The following is a 16,794-nucleotide window of genomic DNA, read 5'->3' on the forward strand; positions in this document are numbered from 1 at the left end:
GATCGTTCTTCTGTTTCCACAACAAAATGAATGCCAACAACAACAACAACAACTAGAACAACAACAACGTGTGCTGATTTCCAATTGAAATGCTATTGTTTAAACAACAAGCGTTTAGGTTACAATAACAACAAGAACAGCAAAATGACATGTCAAAATCATTGTAAAAAAAAGAGAAAAACCAAAAACTAAAAGAAAATGAAAATGAAAATGAAGTAAAACATTAGATTTGTGTATATGTATGTGAACAAATAGAAGGTATGTACTTATAATGGCAACAAATCAACTACAAAACGTACTTACAAAATGACAAAAAACAACAACTATTAACTTGTAATGATGTGAAACATGGAGCTATCAGTATTTTGATAAATACTGTCAATAAAAATTTAATAAAATATAAAGCCAAACTTACTTTATTTTCATTTATTTCTCGGTTTTTCAGGGAATGCAAAAATTTTGTTGACGTTAAAAAATGACTTGGTGGAAGGACTTTCTCTGTCGTTTCTTTAAGGATTTCAGAACAGAGTATATTTTTGCATTCACAATAAAAAGGACTAGCGGATAGCATTAAAAAGTTTCAAGAAATGCACAAAAAAATTTTTTGAAAATATTCGAAATTTTTTCAAGGGGAAGGCATGGAAAAATTCACGAAAAATTGAAAATGTATGGATATCTCAGCCATTTGAAGGACTATCAGGATGTCCTTTGGCCTGGAGATAGGTGTTTTCAAATAAATGATAATTATAAAATCAAAAGGACGAAAGTCCTTTATGAAGCCAAGTTTTAAGGACTTTTTTGTTTAGAGAAAATAGGCTATAACTCCGGCATTTCCTTTTCGATCATAGCAGCTCATATGCCAATCAACTTGTATTAACAAGGACTATCGACTGGCCAAAGGATATTCCGATCGTCCTTTGGGTTTTCGAGATATCCTGCACTTGGTGGTTTTCAAAATTTTTCGATGGGGTTTGGCAAGCCCCTAAAAGTATGCAATATATTTTTTTCGAAGCTTTATTCTTTGCTTTGTTTCGTGTTTTTTGCTATGTTTTCGCTGCTAACGATTTGTTGTTAATATTTTAATAACTAAAGCTTTCTGATCATAGTTACCATACTTACCTTTTCAAGGATACTGTTTATCCTTGTACTTAAAATGCAAAAATGCTATCTTTTGCTTTATAGTTCTTTATAGACTTTTAGTGTTTTTATTTTTATTTTCTACTCATTTATTAACTTTATAAAACTATAAATATATGTTATTGAATCTAAATTATCGTATATAAAATGAAAATTTATATATATATATATAATAGTAGTAGTATATATTATATAGTAGGCCCTTCATCTTATAAAATTGTTTTAAAAACAATTTGCGTTCATACGCAGTTGGCATTAAAATTTTTTGTTAAGTGAAATTAAAAAAAAAAAAGTTTTTAAGTATAGTTCAAGATGATGAGACGCTTGAAATGCGATCTAAGTCCACAGCTTACGACCTGCCTGAAGTTGGCCGACAGCATTCGTCCTGATTGTTGTGTTGTCCGCAATAAAATTCCCTATGATGCACAATGTTTTATGAGAGACATCTCGCGAGATCTGAATAAGCTGTACAAGCGACATGAGAAAACCTTTGTTAAGAGCAAGCGAATCATGGAATTGGCGATGCCATTGCATCCCAAATGTCGTTTTGTCCCCAAGTGTGCGTGTCCTTTCAAGAAGACTATCGAAATCATTCCAGCTGATTTGCCAAGTAATACGAGAACCGAACAGCTTGCGCTCCCAACCGTCAGGCGTTTGCTCTATCGTCGCGAACATGCGATTAAAATCGGGGATAAGATCGGTGAGAGCATCTTGAACCGATGGCTGCGCTCCAGTTACTTGTCGCTCTACAGTCGCTTGGGCAACATGCAGCCACTGAAAAAGCCGTAAGGAAGCTTTAACAAATTATTTTCGATTTCACTTTCAAGTATATCCTTAAACAGACAAAAGAAGAAGAAGTCAACGCCAAAGGAAAAGAAACGTCAAGCCGCGTACATTGAGAAGCTGTCAAAGGCCAAAGTTCCCCTGGAGCCCCCCTCCTGGAGCCCACTCACGCCCGTAAGTTATCCAAAGCCTTTTATTGGTAATGAATCGACTGAATAAATCGACTTGCTTTTTTACAGGAACGTAAAGGCGAATACAGTATGCGGCGCCTGAAGAAATTGGCTCGTCCCAAGGTATTCGAGTTGGTCGAGAAGCCATCATGGGAATTAACACCCGGCATGAAGGCTTACAAGGCAACAGATCGCATCAAGACCATGGCTGAGCCAGTGAGTCGTCCGGATGTCCACACCAACGACGAACCGGAGAAGGTGTCGCCCACAGCCCTGAAATACAAACGTAAGTAACATTTCTTACCAATATTTATTAACTGATCCATAACTTCCACTCTTAAAGCGAGTGCACGCATTAAGGAGATGGCTACGCCATTGGCTAAGAACGAGGCAACTTTGGCTGGTGATCTCAAGGAGGATCCATTCTCCATATCGCCAAATGCACTCAAGTATAAGCCATCGTCACGCATTAAGGAGCTGGCCGAGCCAAAGGAGTTTGAGAACACGCACATCCGTGAGAATCCTTTTGCCATCTCGCCAGCTGCTCTCAAGGCGAAGGCTTCGCCGCGTCTTATAGAACTGGCCAAGCCCAAGGGATCTGCGTAGCTTGTGGGACTATTTCAAATTGTATTAAATTTTTGTGTATTTATATTTTGGTTATTGCAAATAAATTATGGACTGTTTTGTAACATCATTTGGTTCTACTATAAAATTGAAACTTTATACATGGTTTATATTATTTTCATTTAGCCAGGTCACTTGTCATGAATGGCTGATAACATTTGATTTATTTATGTAGTTTTTTTTTTCTCACCATTTGTGGTTGACATACGTGGTTTTCTCGTTATAATTTTTGAGTTGTAAATTAAGTAGTTGATTTTGCATTATGTTTAGATTTTGGTTTGTCATAAACGATTATATGTTGACGGCAAAATTCGAGTACAATTTGAGTTTTGCACAAAATTATAATACATATACATATTAATAATCACAAAAAAAATAATAATAAACTTTACGGCCAATTTGTTAAACTATGAATAGTTTTTGGAGGGAGGAAATTTGGGGATTTCGTTTGTGGGAGGGGGCGAGGCAATTGGTCTAAACTTAAATATTCGCCAGATATAATACTCAAATTATGCAATAATGGGAGAGACAAACATACTGAATGAAAGTGAACTAAAAATTTGAAACATATTCTTCAATTTTTAGGCAAATAATTGGGGGATTGGCATCAAACTTTCGGTATTGAGTCAGCTATTGAGTTGTGGTTACAACTGTCTTAGTGCAGATTGGCAATGACAGCGCGTGTAAAGTCCGCCGTGGTCGATTGACCGCCTAAATCCTTGGTGCGCACTTTACCGTCCTTGAGCACTTGGTTGATAGCATTTTGGATGACCTCGCTGTATGTGGGCAAGTTGATGTGACGCAACATCTTTGTGCCGCACATCAGCATTGCCGTCGGGTTGGCAAGATTCTTGCCCACAGCCTGGGCGAAGGTGTGACGTGCACCCTGCGTAAAAACATTACAATTAGCATGGAATTTAATGAAAATAAATCATTACATTACCGGCTCGAATACCACAGCCTCCGCAGAGTATGAAGCACCAGCAACGACGCCAGCGCCGCCGACCAAACCAGATGCCAAATTATCAACAATGGCACCATACAGATTGGGGGTGACCATCACATCGAATTGATTGGGATTCGACACCATTTGCATGGTCGTGTTGTCCACAATCATTTTATCGAACTCAATGCGGGGGTACAGTTTGGAGACCTCCTCGCATGACTTCAGGAACAGACCATCGCCCAGCTTCATGATGTTGGCCTTGTGCACAGCTGTCACCTTCTTGCGATTGTTTTTGGTGGCGTAATCGAAGGCGAACTTGGCAATACGCATCGATTTCTTGGCAGTGACAATCTTCAGACACTCGACAATGCCGGGCACCGATTCGTGCTCGAGTGCGGAATATTCACCCTCGGTTTGTTCACGAATGATGACCGTATCGATGTTGGAGTGACGCGTCTTCACGCCGGGCAATGAACGCACATGGACCACGTTGGCATACAAATCCAATTCCGTGCGCAGTTTCATGTTGAGCGTTTGCAGTTCACCCTCATTGCTGTAATCGGGCGTGGCCAAGATACCCTAAGGATTAAAAAAAAAAACATGTCAAATAAACGCAATACATATTTGGATTAACTGTAACTTACTTTAATGCAAACTTTGTTCTTTTGAATGGAGGACACCACATCCTCAAGCTTGGCGCTCAACACGGGATTGATTTCCGACAGGAAGTACGATTCAAAGTCCACGGGCACATTTGCTGCCTATCAGTCAGAGAAGTCAGAGAAGAAAAATCCTTTAGATTCTGAAAGTGTTATGTATGTTTTGAACTCACCTTGAAGACCTCCTGCAGTGAATAAACCAGCTCGGGACCAACACCATCACCGGGTATCAGAGTGCAGGTGGTTCTATTGGCACTGTAGGCGCTATCCTGCAAGCAGAGAAGTAACCCACTTATTAACATAACACATGATTCGCATGCCACAAAATTAAATACACACCTGACCAGCGACTGCCGCCGAAACATGCAGTCTGCGCACCGCCGCCGCCTAAAATGTCATGTGAGAAGCATTAATTAATAAAACTGCCATAATCTTGAGAGGATGATAACCTCAAAAAAAATTCGCATCTGTGCCGCGAGAACGACGTCGCCGTTGCTGTGCTCGCAATGCTCTTGACAAAAGTGTTTATGTAAGCACTGTGCGCAATAAATATTCCCGGAGTCGTTGTCGTCTTACCTGCACTACGGTCCTTCCCAGTTGTCTAGCCAGCATCGACATGTTGTTGATTGTACGTAAGACAATTGTGTGTGGATTGCACAAAATATCAATTGACCTACTGTCTAAATGTTTAAAAATTTAATTTTGCTGTGCAAAATTTCAATCGAAAACCAACAGTAACAGCTGACTAGGGTTGTTCTTAAGTAATCGCTAATAACAAGCAATCGATAACAATTTTTTTGACAACTCTATTTCACTATAAAATTTTGAAATTTTTAAATTTTTGAATATATTAAACAATTATGAGCTAATACGTGAAAACACGAATATAAGTTAAAAACTATATTATTTATATTCAATCAAACTATCGAATTTTTAAATAAATATCGATACAAACATGAAAAGTGTAGACTTATCGAAATTTAGCGGTCAATTTAAAACACGAAAATCACTTAATTCTTTCTTGATAATAACCGATCGTAGCTATCCAGGATCTTTTTGTGTTGTTATTGTTGCGAACAATGGCAGATACTCAGTTTTGATTTAATTTTCAAATTTGTAGGTCTAAATTTTAAGTGAAATCAGAAAATAAGAAATTTTACATACACAAACCTCGGTGCATTTTGGCTGGCGAGGATTACGCTATCTTCAACATTTAAACACTATTCGTAATAAAACATATAGATGACATTTGGCAATGAAAGCAGCAGTATCCTTGTTGCGTAATCATTTTGGTTTCGCACACTTACACGTCAAGTCAGCACAATTCGAAAAGTATCGCTTTAATCCACTCAAAGGCAAACCATTGGAATCTGTTAAACCCTCCAGCCAAAACGAATACAGCAAGCCAAAATGCCGTTTCATGCAGTACATACAAGCCGGCGATACCGTCAAACGTTTGGGCATGGTTTCTGAGAATGGTTCCAAAATGATCGAGTTGTCGTCCATGACTTGTGCCTCACCAGAGATGATGCAGTTCATCCAGCAACGTTACTGCATGGACAGCCTGCTCGATAGCTCCCAGTTTATGGAAGTGAACCATGTGATGGACGATCTTCGACTGTTGCCACCACTTGAAGCGCCAGGCAAAATAATTGGAGTTACATCCAACTACTACGATAGTTGCCATGAACAGAAAGTAAAGATTCCTAAATATCCGGAATTTTTTGTGAAATTCAACACTGCAGTAACTGGAGCGTTGGATAATATACGTGCTCATCACATAGCCAAGGCAAGTAATTGACAAAAACCCAGAGATAAGTTAAAGTTATCAGCTTTTGTTCTAGCGGATTGATTACGGCTGCCAATTGGCCGTTGTCATTGGCAGCAAGTGTCGCAATGTCCCCCGTCTGTCCGCTATGGGTTGTGTTTTTGGTTATACGATTGCACAGGATATCACCGCACGGGATTGGAATGTCCTGATGGGTGGTCAAACGTTGTTGAGTAAATCGCTGGATTCTTTTTGTCCGTTGGGTTCGGTTATTGTGCATAAATGTCATGTACCCGATGTGAATAATTTGTGGATTAAGACACTGGTCAATGGCGAGCAACGTCAATGTGGAAACACACGAAATATGATCTTCAAGATCGACAATATTATACATCGACTGTCACAGTAAGTCCTCTAGAATTATCACTTTACTATATTTTATACATTGCATTAATATTACAGATTCATGACCCTCTGTCCTGGTGACATTATTTTAACTGGAACGCCCGCTGGAGTTGGCGCTCATCGCTCACCATCGTGTTTCCTTAAGCCGGGTGATCTTGTCGAGAGTGAAATACAGAAATTAGGTAAAATGCGTAATAAAGTTGTTAATCCGTATGCTTAAGCACCAACAAACCAAGCTGGCATTTTTCATTGGCCCTCAGAAGGGTGCTCTCTCGCTTTTCTATATTTAAAATTTATATAATTGCATCTAAAACAATCAAATGTGTTTTGTTTAAAGTAATAATTTGTCGCTTGATTAGACTTTTTGCATTATTGAGTGAAATTACAACAAAATTAATTATTTGCAAACTAAAAGGGGATGACGCGATGGAAAACATAATCTACAAATACAACAAACCGCTAGCGGCGGCATGAGCCATCAACGTATTGGCCGCCTGTTGTGTCTCCAGCATGAGACGAGTCTCCTTCATCCAATCGTTGGCTACTTCTCGTGACGCGCCCTCCAACAAGTTAAGGTATTTCAGCGCCTGCAAGAAGTCTCCACGATCCACATGATACCTAAGCAAAAGAAAAGAAATTAGTATTAGCATTTCTTATTCGAAATGATAGCTTACCTGGCCCTGTTCAATATATCGTATGTGTCCAATTTATTGTAGTCAAAAGGCTTGTTTTCAAGCTCGTCTTTGGAAATGGGATTATCCGGTCGCACAATGAAAAGTGACTGCAGAAACGAGAGGAAGTACATAGGCAGACTGCCTCCATTCTCTGGCACCAGCGCCAAGCGACGTGCAATGCGCTCCACATTCAGGAAACGTTCACGCAACGCATCTTCGGGGAAGACGCCACGCTCCTGCGCCTCCTTGGGCATATTGTTCAAGACCGCAGTCACGAGTTCATCACCCTCTGCAAGCAATAAACAAAGTTTAGACATACACAACTTCAATTCAAGTGCAATCAACTTACCAGCGACCTTGGCAATAGCATTGATCTCGTTCTTCAGAGGTCGCAGCTTCTCCTTGTAGTGCACGCCAGGCGTGGCAGTGCGCACTGATGCCCACAAAGCTTGGCAAGCAGCCCACAAGGCTTGTGCCTGGTTAGCTGAACGCTCCGTCTCAGCACGCTCTGCGAAACAACAAAGAAAGAGTTAGTAAGATAATGTTAAATGAACTATTAGAGATGATTTAAGATGGGGGAATACCTTTGAACTCATCCTCAATTTCTAAAGCAGCGTATGGAAATGTATTGATAATGTATGTTATAATAAAGCTAGCACAATGTATTAGATGCAGGGTGCGAAATTATTGTGTTATAAGAATTGGATTTTGATTTTGAATGATAATTAAATAGAGTTAGGTTTCGTAAACTTAAGTCTACTATTGCAATATAAATAAATAGAAATTCAATTGAAGAAACAAAGCAATCGTTAATGAGCCGATTAGATAAGCGGCACTCTCAGATTGCTTTTCAGAAAATAAATAGAAAAGCAAAATTGTAAAATTCACTCACCAGCCAACGCAGTGTCCATGCCACGAAGCTTGCCCAGCATGGCAGCCAGTTGCAGCTTGTAGTTGGCCTTTGCGGCAGCCAACTGATCCTCCAGCTCCTGCTTGAAGCTGCGCGTCAAATCCGTTTCACGCTGCGCCACAATATCCTTAATGTGATCCGTGTGCGCCTCAGCCTGTTTCTTCAATTGCAGACGCAGTTGCTTATCGGCATCGGCATGGATTTGGAATATCTTCTTTTGATTCTCCACAGCCAGCTTACGCTTCTCCGCCTCCAAATGATAGTCCAACTGAGCACGCAATGCACTGGAGCTATTGTCACCCTTCAGTGAGTCGATGGCACGCTTCAGACGCAGTTCACCATCGGTTTGCAGGCGCTGCAGCTCCTTTTGATAGGCTACCACATGCGAGTAGGCATGCAGAATGAATAGATCCAAATCCTCCTTGGATAGATTCAATTTCTTATCATCCAGATTGAGTCCAGGGAAAATGGATTCGATTTCATCGATGAAATAGCTGCGCGCTTGTTCGACGCTGCGCCAATATTTATCAGAGACGCTTGCGGTGTCCTTCTGCTTGTAGAGCTCATCCTTCACCTGGCTAATGTGATCGACGAGCTTCTTGATCTTGCCACGCACCTGCTCCACTTTCTCCTGGTTTTGCGCTGTGACAATCTTGCTTAAAGCGAGTTCACAACGCTCTGTAAATGGACACTTTTATTAATTACAGTTGCATAAGGCAATTCCCATTATGGCTTACCAATCTTCTCCTGGGCTTCACGTGCTGCACGTTCAGCTACCGTCACGGCCATGTCGCGAGCACCAGCACGATTCTTCAGCGTGCGCCAAAGTGCAGTTTCACCATGTTCCACAGCCTTGTCCACCACATTACGCACATCATCATTGAACCTGTCGAATAGCACGATTAATAAGCATTTGAATGACTACACAACAGTCTTGTTACTCACTTCTTAAGCACACCAATGGCCGTATTGTATTCCTTCACCGCCAATTGCGCCGACAGCTCAATCGCCTTCTCCAGCTCCACAACTTCCTGGGGCAGTGGGCTCTCTTTAGGGAGCTGCTGGCTTTGGCGCTGCCGCTGCTGCTGGAGCAGCCTCTGACTTGGCCACTGGAGCAGGTTCACTCTTTGCTGCTGGCGCTGGTGCTGCTTTGGGCTTGGCCGATTCGGCGGGTTTCTTTACCGTGGCAGTTGGTTGCACTTCAGGCGCGCTGTTGCCGCCACCAAATAGTCCAGTTACTTTGGTGGTCACTGAGTTCACCGAGTCGGAGACGCTGTTGAAAGTCGTTTTCACTTTATCGTATTGTTCGTTGACACTTTTGGTCAAGTCCTGGAACGGCGGCTCTTCTCGCAAGCTGACTTTAATTATCGTCTCAGCGCCAGGCACATTCTTCTCAACCAATTGGCGGAAGTTCTTGTCGTATCTGGAAGACAGATTGGATTAATAGACGAAGATTCGGAAGACAGATTACTCACTTGGCATAGGTAATAACGCCGCCGACTGCGGCCAGTGGTGTCAATAGGAGCATCACTTTGCCGAAGCCAGCTTCGCGCATATGCGGTGGAGGAGGCAGGCTGCTCTTTTGCCTCTGTTGACCGCCGCTGTTACTTCTGTGGCCATTGCTTCCATTTTTGTTGCTGTAGTGTCTGTTGCCTGTTTGGGGCAGGGAACGCTAGAAATATGGAAACATTTAATTCCAATTGCACAACGAATTGCATTTTTTGGGTTGCCAGCTGGAATTTTGGACAATTTTGGCCTGATAACTGCATTTGCTTTGATAGATGACATAACAAGTTCGCTTGTATATTTTTTGCAATTGGATTTTGTTTGTGGGGCCAATGAGAGGGGAAGAGAAACGAAGAGAGCGATGGCACGTCGCCGAAAATCACATTTTGTATAACTACATAACTTACCTGCACAGCACACTTGCATTGTTCTATTACTGCTAGTCGATACATGATGATATAGCCAAAGAATTTTGATAGTTTCACTTGATGGTGTCTGCTGCAGGCCCTAACCGGCGGCGTTAATAATTTTCCTGCCCAATTTCGCTCCAACGACAAATACCGACTGCTACTGCCGCTGCTGGCGACGACGTGATGTGCACGTTTCCCTGTGAATGACAATCGATTATATCCAGCCTCTGCCATTCGTGCAATCTATATTATTTGGTGTTGAAGGAAAGGGTGGGAGATTCTAAAATAAAAGTGTGCTATATAAATATACACAAAATTTTTTAAATTAAAGTTTGTCAACTCAATGTTAGCTAAGTTTGTGCAACAACAATTAGAAAGTAAATACAAATTTGTGTTTATCGTTATTCAAATTTATCACTGTGAGTGGCAAAAGCTAAGCATGTGATAATGACAAATAGCTGACGGACCTGGAAAGTCTACCGCGACTGTGTAGCACAAAATAACATAATGTTAAAGCAAACTAATAAATTTAAAATATAAAATGCTGCACAAACTGGTTTACGAATGTGAAACAACATTAACAAAGTAAATGGAAATCGATTTAAAAATGTATGCTTATCGATTTTCAAATGTGATTGGCAAAAACGAACATGTGTTAATGCCAAACAGCTGATCCGGCTGGAAACTGTTACGCGATTGTGTAAAAAAGTTTGGGCAGCAATTTGTTGAATTAAGAACATAAAATGCTGCGCACCTTTGTTTCTGGTGGTAAGAATAATACAAATAAAACTAAATGAAAACATAATTTATGGTATTTTACAGCGCTACGCAGCGTTTGCAGTGCGACGCCGGTTCTCGCAGTGCAGCAAACACAACGCGCATGTTTCAGCCAGTTAATCAAGGCTTCATTTCCTGCTCAGAATCGTAATAATCTGATGCCCGCCAACAGTCTTACGCCAGCAGGATCCCCTCTGCTTTTGCCGTTGGCATCGCCAGCATTGAGCGCTTTGCCTACTCGTAGCGTCACAAAGTTCTCGCTAATCAAGGGAAAGCGAAAGTCGGTCAAGGCAGTAATCAAGCGCTTCAAGCGTTTGGATTGGGGCGCCTGGATTCGCACACACACCGGTCGCCATAAGAAAATGTTCAAGAAGTCCATGGAGTTGCGTCGCCGACTGCGTCAACACGTTTTCACCAATGCGACACAGAGTTGGCTGCTGGACAAGATGGTCACCAGTTATTGGCGGCGTCCCAAGCACTACATCGATGATCCTTATGCTCCCTATCACAAGCGCGACGAGTACTTTGCCACCAAGTCCAAGTCATTTAAAGTGTAAACCAAAATTTGGATAAAAATGCAAAACAATTCGTTTAATTACAATTAATAATCAACAACAAATATTTCTTTAAGGGGCAACCACGTTATTGGTTAACGTGCCCAGACCTTCGATCTCAGTCTTGATAACATCGCCGGGTTTCAGATACTCTGGCGGACTGCGATGCATGCCCACACCCTTTGGTGTGCCTGTCAAGATAATATCACCCGGCAACAAAGTAATGGATCTGCAAGCAAGCAAAATTGCCAAATTAGTTTCAAGTTTGTGATTCTCTGAGTGATTTTACTTACTCAGTGAGGCGGCTAATAACATCGTCAATCTTGTAGATCATGTTGCCCGTGTTGCCATTTTGCTTCTCCACTCCATTGATCCATGTTTTCAAAGGCAAATTGTACACATCCTTGACCAGACTCTTGTGCACCACAGCTGGGCCCAAGGGACAGAAAGTGTCCATGGATTTGCCAAGCAGAAACTGGCCGCCGTTGCGTTCCTTTTGCCAGTCGCGTGCGGAAATATCTTGGGCAACGCTGTAGCCAAAGACATAGTCAAAGGCCTTTTCTTTCGCCACTTGACGGGCGACCTTTCCAATGACAACTACCAGCTCCACTTCCCAGTCGATTTTCTAAACGAGATAAAGTATGTCATGTAGTATTTCATCAGCACTTATCTGCTAATTATACCCACTATTTATAGTGCGGTATGTGGGGTATGATAACTTAGTGCTTTAATAGATAGAGCTATCAAATTGTTTTGACAGTATTTTCCTTGTTTGCACTCAATTGAAGTTTTTCGGAAATCCCAAGAAATTTTTAGAGCTAGAGTGTCAAGTCTTGGCACACGCATAAATAACAAATTTTTTTTCCAAATTTGCTCACGATCGCATAAACAATTTAGTATGGGACACAAACAAGCGATTTAACAGCTCATCAAACTGGTTTAGCTTGCAACGTCAATGTTAAAGCGCTGTTAACAAGTTTGAAATGTTCTGAAGAGACTTCTTCGTATTTCCTAAAAATGAATAGCGGGTATTTCGAAGTCGAACCCTCTCCACTTAGTTTATCTTTACTCACGTCAGATACTTTATGCGCGATGACATTATCTTTGGGGCCCACCAGCGTGTTGTTGTACTTGCTGAAGAACATCGGCTCCTTGGGTGCCGGTTTGTTTTGCTCATCGCAATGATCCTGATAGTTCAGGCCAATGCAAATGATTTTACCAGGATCGGTTAATGGAGGCAGCAATGTGACGTCATCGTTGATCGCCAGCTTCGGTTGTTTTTCAGCCTTTTTCGACAGCTCCTCTAGATTCGGACTTTGTGCAATCAAAGTTTTCAAGTCACAAGGCACGCCCTCGACGCCCGAAAGCTCAACAAGACTTTTTTGATCGTCGGCCAAGAGGCCAAGACGTTTGGCGAGGTCACCTTTACGCAAATATTGTACGAAACGCATTCTAGCGGCCAACATTTATGACTGTTCGATGGAGCGACTTTGTTAGCTCCAATTGATACAAAATAAAACACGTATAACGGTGTGATGTTACGTCACGTAAGCGGCAAATAATAAATATTCTCGCTGCACAACACTGGATATGGAATGGGTTTGACAGCCTTTGAGTGGAATATTTCTCCAGCGCAGTGTTGTCGTTTGTTTTTAAACATCAAAATCAACTTTCTTTCAGAGGAAAGAGACTTTTTTTAAATTAGCGTTATTAACTTTTAAAAAATAAGGCTTCTTGTTCAATCTTTAACATTTCGTTGGACTTTGATGTTTATGAATTTTATTTTTCAAACAGACTCAATGCCGACAGTGCAATTAAAACTGTATAACGCTTATTTTAAGTGTATGACCACCCATTTACTCATTAGTTCTGCACTTTGATTTAATTATCATTTAAAAACACTGGCGTTAATTAAATAAAAATCGTATTTTTTAACAGACGGCACCAAAGCTTTATGTATCAGCCAGCAGTGCAGCCTAAACTGTGTATAACGTTCATTTTGCATTCGATTAATTTAGACCAGAGTTTGTGTGTAACAATATTTTAAATAGTTTCTTATTCACTACCAGCCGACGACACTTTGTTGTCCTCGGCACTATTATTGAACTTCCCCAACAGTTCGTAGCGCCAACGCATGTACGCAACACGCATACGATCCCAAACATTGTCCACCGAGTCCATAGCAGGACGCACATCCAACAAGGCAAAGCGATAGTCTTTATCCACGAGACCGCCATCGTAGTAATCGATAACATAGCGCACGTCTTTGCCGCAGCGATCGACAATCCAATCGTGGCGATCGAAAGGCAGCTCATAACTGAAAATATCTTTGATTAGGTTTATCTAATTTAGATATTGGAGCATTTAATGCTTACCCCAACCAGCTGCGGAAGCGCGCACGTGGACTGAAGTCTTTGGCCTTGCCGCCGAAGCTCTTGAGACGCGGATTGCCGCATTCCTTGGCGTGCAGCGCCTCCCACTTAAGTACCTCTTGCCAGGCCTGCTCGTTGTTGGCATTGTGAATGCGTATGATGTCTCCCATGTCCTTCTGTGACACATCTTCATTCTTCCAGCGCCAGCCCTTGCGCAACATGGCATTCCAAAACATTTGTTGACTGGGATACTGCCAGAACTGCACGGTGCCGTCCTCGGTCACCTTTGGTATGGTCGATGTTTGGCGATCTGTGGGCAGTGGGAAGGGTTGATCGGGTGCCGGTTGCTGATTTGCAGGCGGCATCATATTCAATGGATTCACATCGCTATTGTCATGTTTGACGGGACACTCGGATGCACCGCCGCCAGTGGCGTGCATCTTGGGATGTGGTGGGACCGCTGAGGCAGAGATGTTGTCGCCTTGCTTTTGATGCATGGGACATTCGGGAGGCGGGGAAGCGCCGGCGGTGCGCTTGGAAGCCTCCATCTGCACTTTGGTTATCGCTGTGTTGCCCATATTTGGTTAAATTGCAATTGCTGTAAGCAAATGGCAGTAAGAAATGTTTATATAAAATTTGTGTCACGAGCTAGATTCTCAAGTTGCGTAATCCTTGTAAAGGAGAATTTTGCAGAATAGCCACTGTTTAATCAACTTGCACTCACTTTTCTGTTTAGTATGAATGCGTTCCAAAATGTTGTTGTGCACAATAACGAAACTGCAATATGTTTTAATTGATGTTTTTTACTTCTCATGGTGTTTTTGAGGCCAGTTGCGAACAAACGTGAGTAAAATGCAGCGAGGTTACGCGCAGTGTTGCCACGCTATTGCAAACAAAATAAGTGTTGTCAAATGTAAACAGTATTGTCGAAGGTGCAAATTGAATGCTGGCAATAAATGCAAGGAAAACTCTGGCTAAACATTATGTAAATAACAAAAGCTGGCGATTTATTTAATAATAAATAATTAATTAGCGGTGATTACTAGTCGAATTAGTGCGCTTAACAATCACTCAGTTGAAAAAATGTTGTTTTCGACTAATCATCGCTGTGCAAAATTGAAACTGCGCCTAAAATATCGATTAAGGAGTATTAATCGATATATAGATCTGGCTATCGATGTTGCTCCACCTCTAGACCAAAATAATTGTTGGCTAGATTTTTTAGATTTGTCGGTAAAAAAGTGAGTAAATATTGTGTTTTGTCGGCAAAAACAAAAGGTTTTAAAGCAGCTTATAACAAGAAGCGGCTTTTAAATGGCAACTGAATCGTTCACGCAACAAGCAAGGGCTGCTGCATCCACCAAATGCAGAAGCAAAATAATCCGTTGCTGTGATGTAACAGCAGCCATCAAAATACGCCAATCGAAATGTTTGCAACATTAATTAATAAATTATTTTATGTCTTACAGGATGACTGCCGTGTTTCGTGTTGGCCTCGCGCGGCTTGTCAGTCGCGGCGCCACCGCCACTGCTGTGGCACCTGCCACACAGTTCATGCAGAAGTGCAACATCTCCGGCAAAACGATGCGTGGCGGACCCCGCGTGCCCAAGGAGCCACCATATCCATACAAGACGAAGAAATACAGTCTGATCAACTCGCTGTTCGACAAGACATCGAAACGCTTCGATGAGAACTCCAAAGTCATTTGCGTTGAGGGTCCCATTGCGGCTGGCAAAACAAAGTTTGCTCAGGAACTCGCCGCCGAGCTGGACATGCTCTACTATCCAGCTGTTGATTTAGATCTGTACTACATCAATTCTTATGGCTACGATATGCGCAAATTGGATCCGGAGCTGCCACCCAGCTGTCGCAGCTATGATATTCGCGATTTCTGCAAGAATCCCGGCCATGAGCACGCTGCTCTCTTCCAGATTCGCATGTACATGCTGCGTTATTCGCAGTACATCGATGCATTGCAGCACATTCTGTCCACCGGCCAGGGTGTCGTCTTGGAGCGCAGTCCCTACTCCGATTTCGTCTTCATGGAGGCCATGTTCCGCCAGGGTTACATTTCGCGTGGTGCCCGCTCCGTGTACAACGAGTTGCGTCAGAACACCATTGGAGAGCTGCTGAAGCCGCATTTGGTCATTTATCTGGATCTTCCAGTGAGCGTTGTGCAGCGCCAGATCAAGGCACGCAACTTGGAGCATGAGGTCAAGTCGAAGGCATTCTCCGATGATTATTTGCGTGATCTGGACATCCTGTATAAGCAGCAGTATCTCAAGGATATCTCCAGCCATGCCGAGCTGTTGATCTATGACTGGTCCTCGGGTGGTGAGGCCGAGGTCGTTGTGGAGGATATTGAACGTTTGGATTTCCAACAGCATGAGGCTGATCCGCACAACAAGAAGATGCTCGACTGGCGTTTCACGCTGGAAGACGAATGGTGCATGGCACGCATCAAGTACTGCCACGAGAAGCCCTCGCTGATGAATTTCTTCAACGTGCCCCGCTTCGATGTGCCCGAATTGCTGCGTAGCGCCGACGATGGCAAAGCTTGGCGCGATGTTTGGTTCAATGTGAGTGAAGAATACATACATTTAAGTTTTCAGTTTAATTTTCTATACCAATTTTCTTGTAGGCGCCTGGCATGAAGTATCGCGCTGGCTACAATGCTGATGCGGGAGACACCGGCTTGTTGACCAAGACCAGGATTGGCATCAACGAGGCCAATTAGGCAGTCACTTGTTGTCCTCAAATGATTTAACTGGCGAAATGTGTTAATTATGTAATAAAAAACCCAATTTAGTAAAATAATCTTAAAACTTTTCGCTTACCAGAACTGTTTCTATTTGCGTAGCATACTTTTCGGGGCAGCACAAATATCGCATGCGATAATTGGGCAAACCTTTTGGGGCAATTGGAATATCGCAAGCGACAGCTGGTTAAATCATAAAAGAGCAAAAATCTAATTAGTTGTAAAAAGTACTTCACTCACAGAAAATAATGAAATGTGGAGAACTGGCAATATTTTTGATTGCAAAAATATTCTACTAATTGCTCACGAAGAGCCTTTTCAATTTCTATAGCATACTTTT

General features: G+C 42.1%; 9 protein-coding genes across 9 annotated transcripts in view; 5 read left to right on the plus strand and 4 right to left on the minus strand.

The window, feature by feature from the left end:
* The window catches only part of LOC133837428 (uncharacterized), a 103,746-nt gene that overhangs the window by 28,165 nt on the left and 58,787 nt on the right, over positions 1-16,794 (plus strand). The window lies entirely within an intron of this gene.
* On the plus strand, positions 1,364-2,779 carry LOC133839365 (uncharacterized). Its single transcript, XM_062270851.1, has 4 exons — positions 1,364-1,922; positions 1,980-2,094; positions 2,160-2,376; positions 2,434-2,779. The coding sequence occupies exons 1-4, from the start codon at positions 1,450-1,452 to the stop codon at positions 2,694-2,696; spliced, it is 1,068 nt and encodes a 355-aa protein (XP_062126835.1). The 5' UTR covers positions 1,364-1,449; the 3' UTR covers positions 2,697-2,779.
* LOC133839364 (isocitrate dehydrogenase [NAD] subunit beta, mitochondrial) lies at positions 2,821-5,077 on the minus strand. The gene is made up of 6 exons (XM_062270850.1): positions 4,896-5,077; positions 4,659-4,706; positions 4,493-4,588; positions 4,305-4,421; positions 3,658-4,239; positions 2,821-3,600 (listed from the first exon to the last, which is right to left on the minus strand). Exons 1-6 carry the CDS (start codon positions 4,935-4,937, stop codon positions 3,370-3,372), a joined length of 1,116 nt encoding a protein of 371 aa, XP_062126834.1. The 5' UTR covers positions 4,938-5,077; the 3' UTR covers positions 2,821-3,369.
* Positions 5,396-6,723, plus strand: LOC133839366 (fumarylacetoacetate hydrolase domain-containing protein 2). Its single transcript, XM_062270852.1, has 3 exons — positions 5,396-6,108; positions 6,164-6,492; positions 6,550-6,723. The coding sequence occupies exons 1-3, from the start codon at positions 5,575-5,577 to the stop codon at positions 6,710-6,712; spliced, it is 1,026 nt and encodes a 341-aa protein (XP_062126836.1). The 5' UTR covers positions 5,396-5,574; the 3' UTR covers positions 6,713-6,723.
* On the minus strand, positions 6,261-10,329 carry LOC133839362 (MICOS complex subunit Mic60). Its single transcript, XM_062270849.1, is given in 9 exon segments — positions 6,261-7,110; positions 7,167-7,455; positions 7,516-7,674; positions 8,059-8,754; positions 8,814-8,962; positions 9,022-9,132; positions 9,134-9,499; positions 9,552-9,748; positions 9,990-10,329. Coding segments are annotated over 9 exon segments (2,382 nt in total). The 5' UTR covers positions 10,227-10,329; the 3' UTR covers positions 6,261-6,932.
* LOC133839368 (large ribosomal subunit protein bL35m) lies at positions 10,598-11,388 on the plus strand. The gene is made up of 2 exons (XM_062270854.1): positions 10,598-10,760; positions 10,815-11,388. The coding sequence occupies exons 1-2, from the start codon at positions 10,736-10,738 to the stop codon at positions 11,324-11,326; spliced, it is 537 nt and encodes a 178-aa protein (XP_062126838.1). The 5' UTR covers positions 10,598-10,735; the 3' UTR covers positions 11,327-11,388.
* Positions 11,334-12,849, minus strand: LOC133839367 (fumarylacetoacetate hydrolase domain-containing protein 2). The gene is made up of 3 exons (XM_062270853.1): positions 12,397-12,849; positions 11,617-11,948; positions 11,334-11,552 (listed from the first exon to the last, which is right to left on the minus strand). Exons 1-3 carry the CDS (start codon positions 12,787-12,789, stop codon positions 11,396-11,398), a joined length of 882 nt encoding a protein of 293 aa, XP_062126837.1. The 5' UTR covers positions 12,790-12,849; the 3' UTR covers positions 11,334-11,395.
* Positions 13,178-14,613, minus strand: LOC133839569 (holocytochrome c-type synthase). The gene is made up of 3 exons (XM_062271182.1): positions 14,420-14,613; positions 13,699-14,293; positions 13,178-13,640 (listed from the first exon to the last, which is right to left on the minus strand). The coding sequence occupies exons 2-3, from the start codon at positions 14,271-14,273 to the stop codon at positions 13,379-13,381; spliced, it is 837 nt and encodes a 278-aa protein (XP_062127166.1). The 5' UTR covers positions 14,274-14,293; positions 14,420-14,613; the 3' UTR covers positions 13,178-13,378.
* Positions 15,136-16,532, plus strand: LOC133839568 (NADH dehydrogenase [ubiquinone] 1 alpha subcomplex subunit 10, mitochondrial). Its single transcript, XM_062271181.1, has 2 exons — positions 15,136-16,275; positions 16,338-16,532. Exons 1-2 carry the CDS (start codon positions 15,154-15,156, stop codon positions 16,431-16,433), a joined length of 1,218 nt encoding a protein of 405 aa, XP_062127165.1. The 5' UTR covers positions 15,136-15,153; the 3' UTR covers positions 16,434-16,532.

Source organism: Drosophila sulfurigaster, chromosome 2R, assembly GCF_023558435.1.
Source record: "Drosophila sulfurigaster albostrigata strain 15112-1811.04 chromosome 2R, ASM2355843v2, whole genome shotgun sequence".
NCBI classification, from domain to species: Eukaryota; Metazoa; Arthropoda; class Insecta; order Diptera; family Drosophilidae; genus Drosophila; species Drosophila sulfurigaster.

Coding starts and splice junctions, on each gene's coding strand:
- LOC133839364 (XM_062270850.1), bottom strand. CDS start 4,937: ATGTCGATGCTGGCTAGACAACTGGGAAGGACCGTAGTGCAG. Junction 4,707..4,895: donor TGGGAAGGACCGTAGTGCAG/GTAAGACGACAA, acceptor ATGACATTTTAG/GCGGCGGCGGTGCGCAGACT. Junction 4,422..4,492: donor CACTGCAGGAGGTCTTCAAG/GTGAGTTCAAAA, acceptor TCTGACTGATAG/GCAGCAAATGTGCCCGTGGA.
- LOC133839569 (XM_062271182.1), bottom strand. CDS start 14,273: ATGGGCAACACAGCGATAACCAAAGTGCAGATGGAGGCTTCCAAGCGC. Junction 13,641..13,698: donor CGCTTCCGCAGCTGGTTGGG/GTAAGCATTAAA, acceptor AGATATTTTCAG/TTATGAGCTGCCTTTCGATC.
- LOC133839367 (XM_062270853.1), bottom strand. CDS start 12,789: ATGTTGGCCGCTAGAATGCGTTTCGTACAATATTTGCGTAAAGGTGAC. Junction 11,949..12,396: donor TCGCGCATAAAGTATCTGAC/GTGAGTAAAGAT, acceptor TATCTCGTTTAG/AAAATCGACTGGGAAGTGGA. Junction 11,553..11,616: donor GTTATTAGCCGCCTCACTGA/GTAAGTAAAATC, acceptor GCTTGCTTGCAG/ATCCATTACTTTGTTGCCGG.
- LOC133839368 (XM_062270854.1), top strand. CDS start 10,736: ATGCTGCGCACCTTTGTTTCTGGTG. Junction 10,761..10,814: donor GCGCACCTTTGTTTCTGGTG/GTAAGAATAATA, acceptor GGTATTTTACAG/CGCTACGCAGCGTTTGCAGT.
- LOC133839366 (XM_062270852.1), top strand. CDS start 5,575: ATGAAAGCAGCAGTATCCTTGTTGCGTAATCATTTTGGTTTCGCACAC. Junction 6,109..6,163: donor GTGCTCATCACATAGCCAAG/GCAAGTAATTGA, acceptor CTTTTGTTCTAG/CGGATTGATTACGGCTGCCA. Junction 6,493..6,549: donor ATTATACATCGACTGTCACA/GTAAGTCCTCTA, acceptor TTAATATTACAG/ATTCATGACCCTCTGTCCTG.
- LOC133839568 (XM_062271181.1), top strand. CDS start 15,154: ATGTCTTACAGGATGACTGCCGTGTTTCGTGTTGGCCTCGCGCGGCTT. Junction 16,276..16,337: donor GGCGCGATGTTTGGTTCAAT/GTGAGTGAAGAA, acceptor ATTTTCTTGTAG/GCGCCTGGCATGAAGTATCG.
- LOC133839365 (XM_062270851.1), top strand. CDS start 1,450: ATGATGAGACGCTTGAAATGCGATCTAAGTCCACAGCTTACGACCTGC. Junction 2,095..2,159: donor CCTGGAGCCCACTCACGCCC/GTAAGTTATCCA, acceptor GCTTTTTTACAG/GAACGTAAAGGCGAATACAG. Junction 2,377..2,433: donor CACAGCCCTGAAATACAAAC/GTAAGTAACATT, acceptor CCACTCTTAAAG/CGAGTGCACGCATTAAGGAG.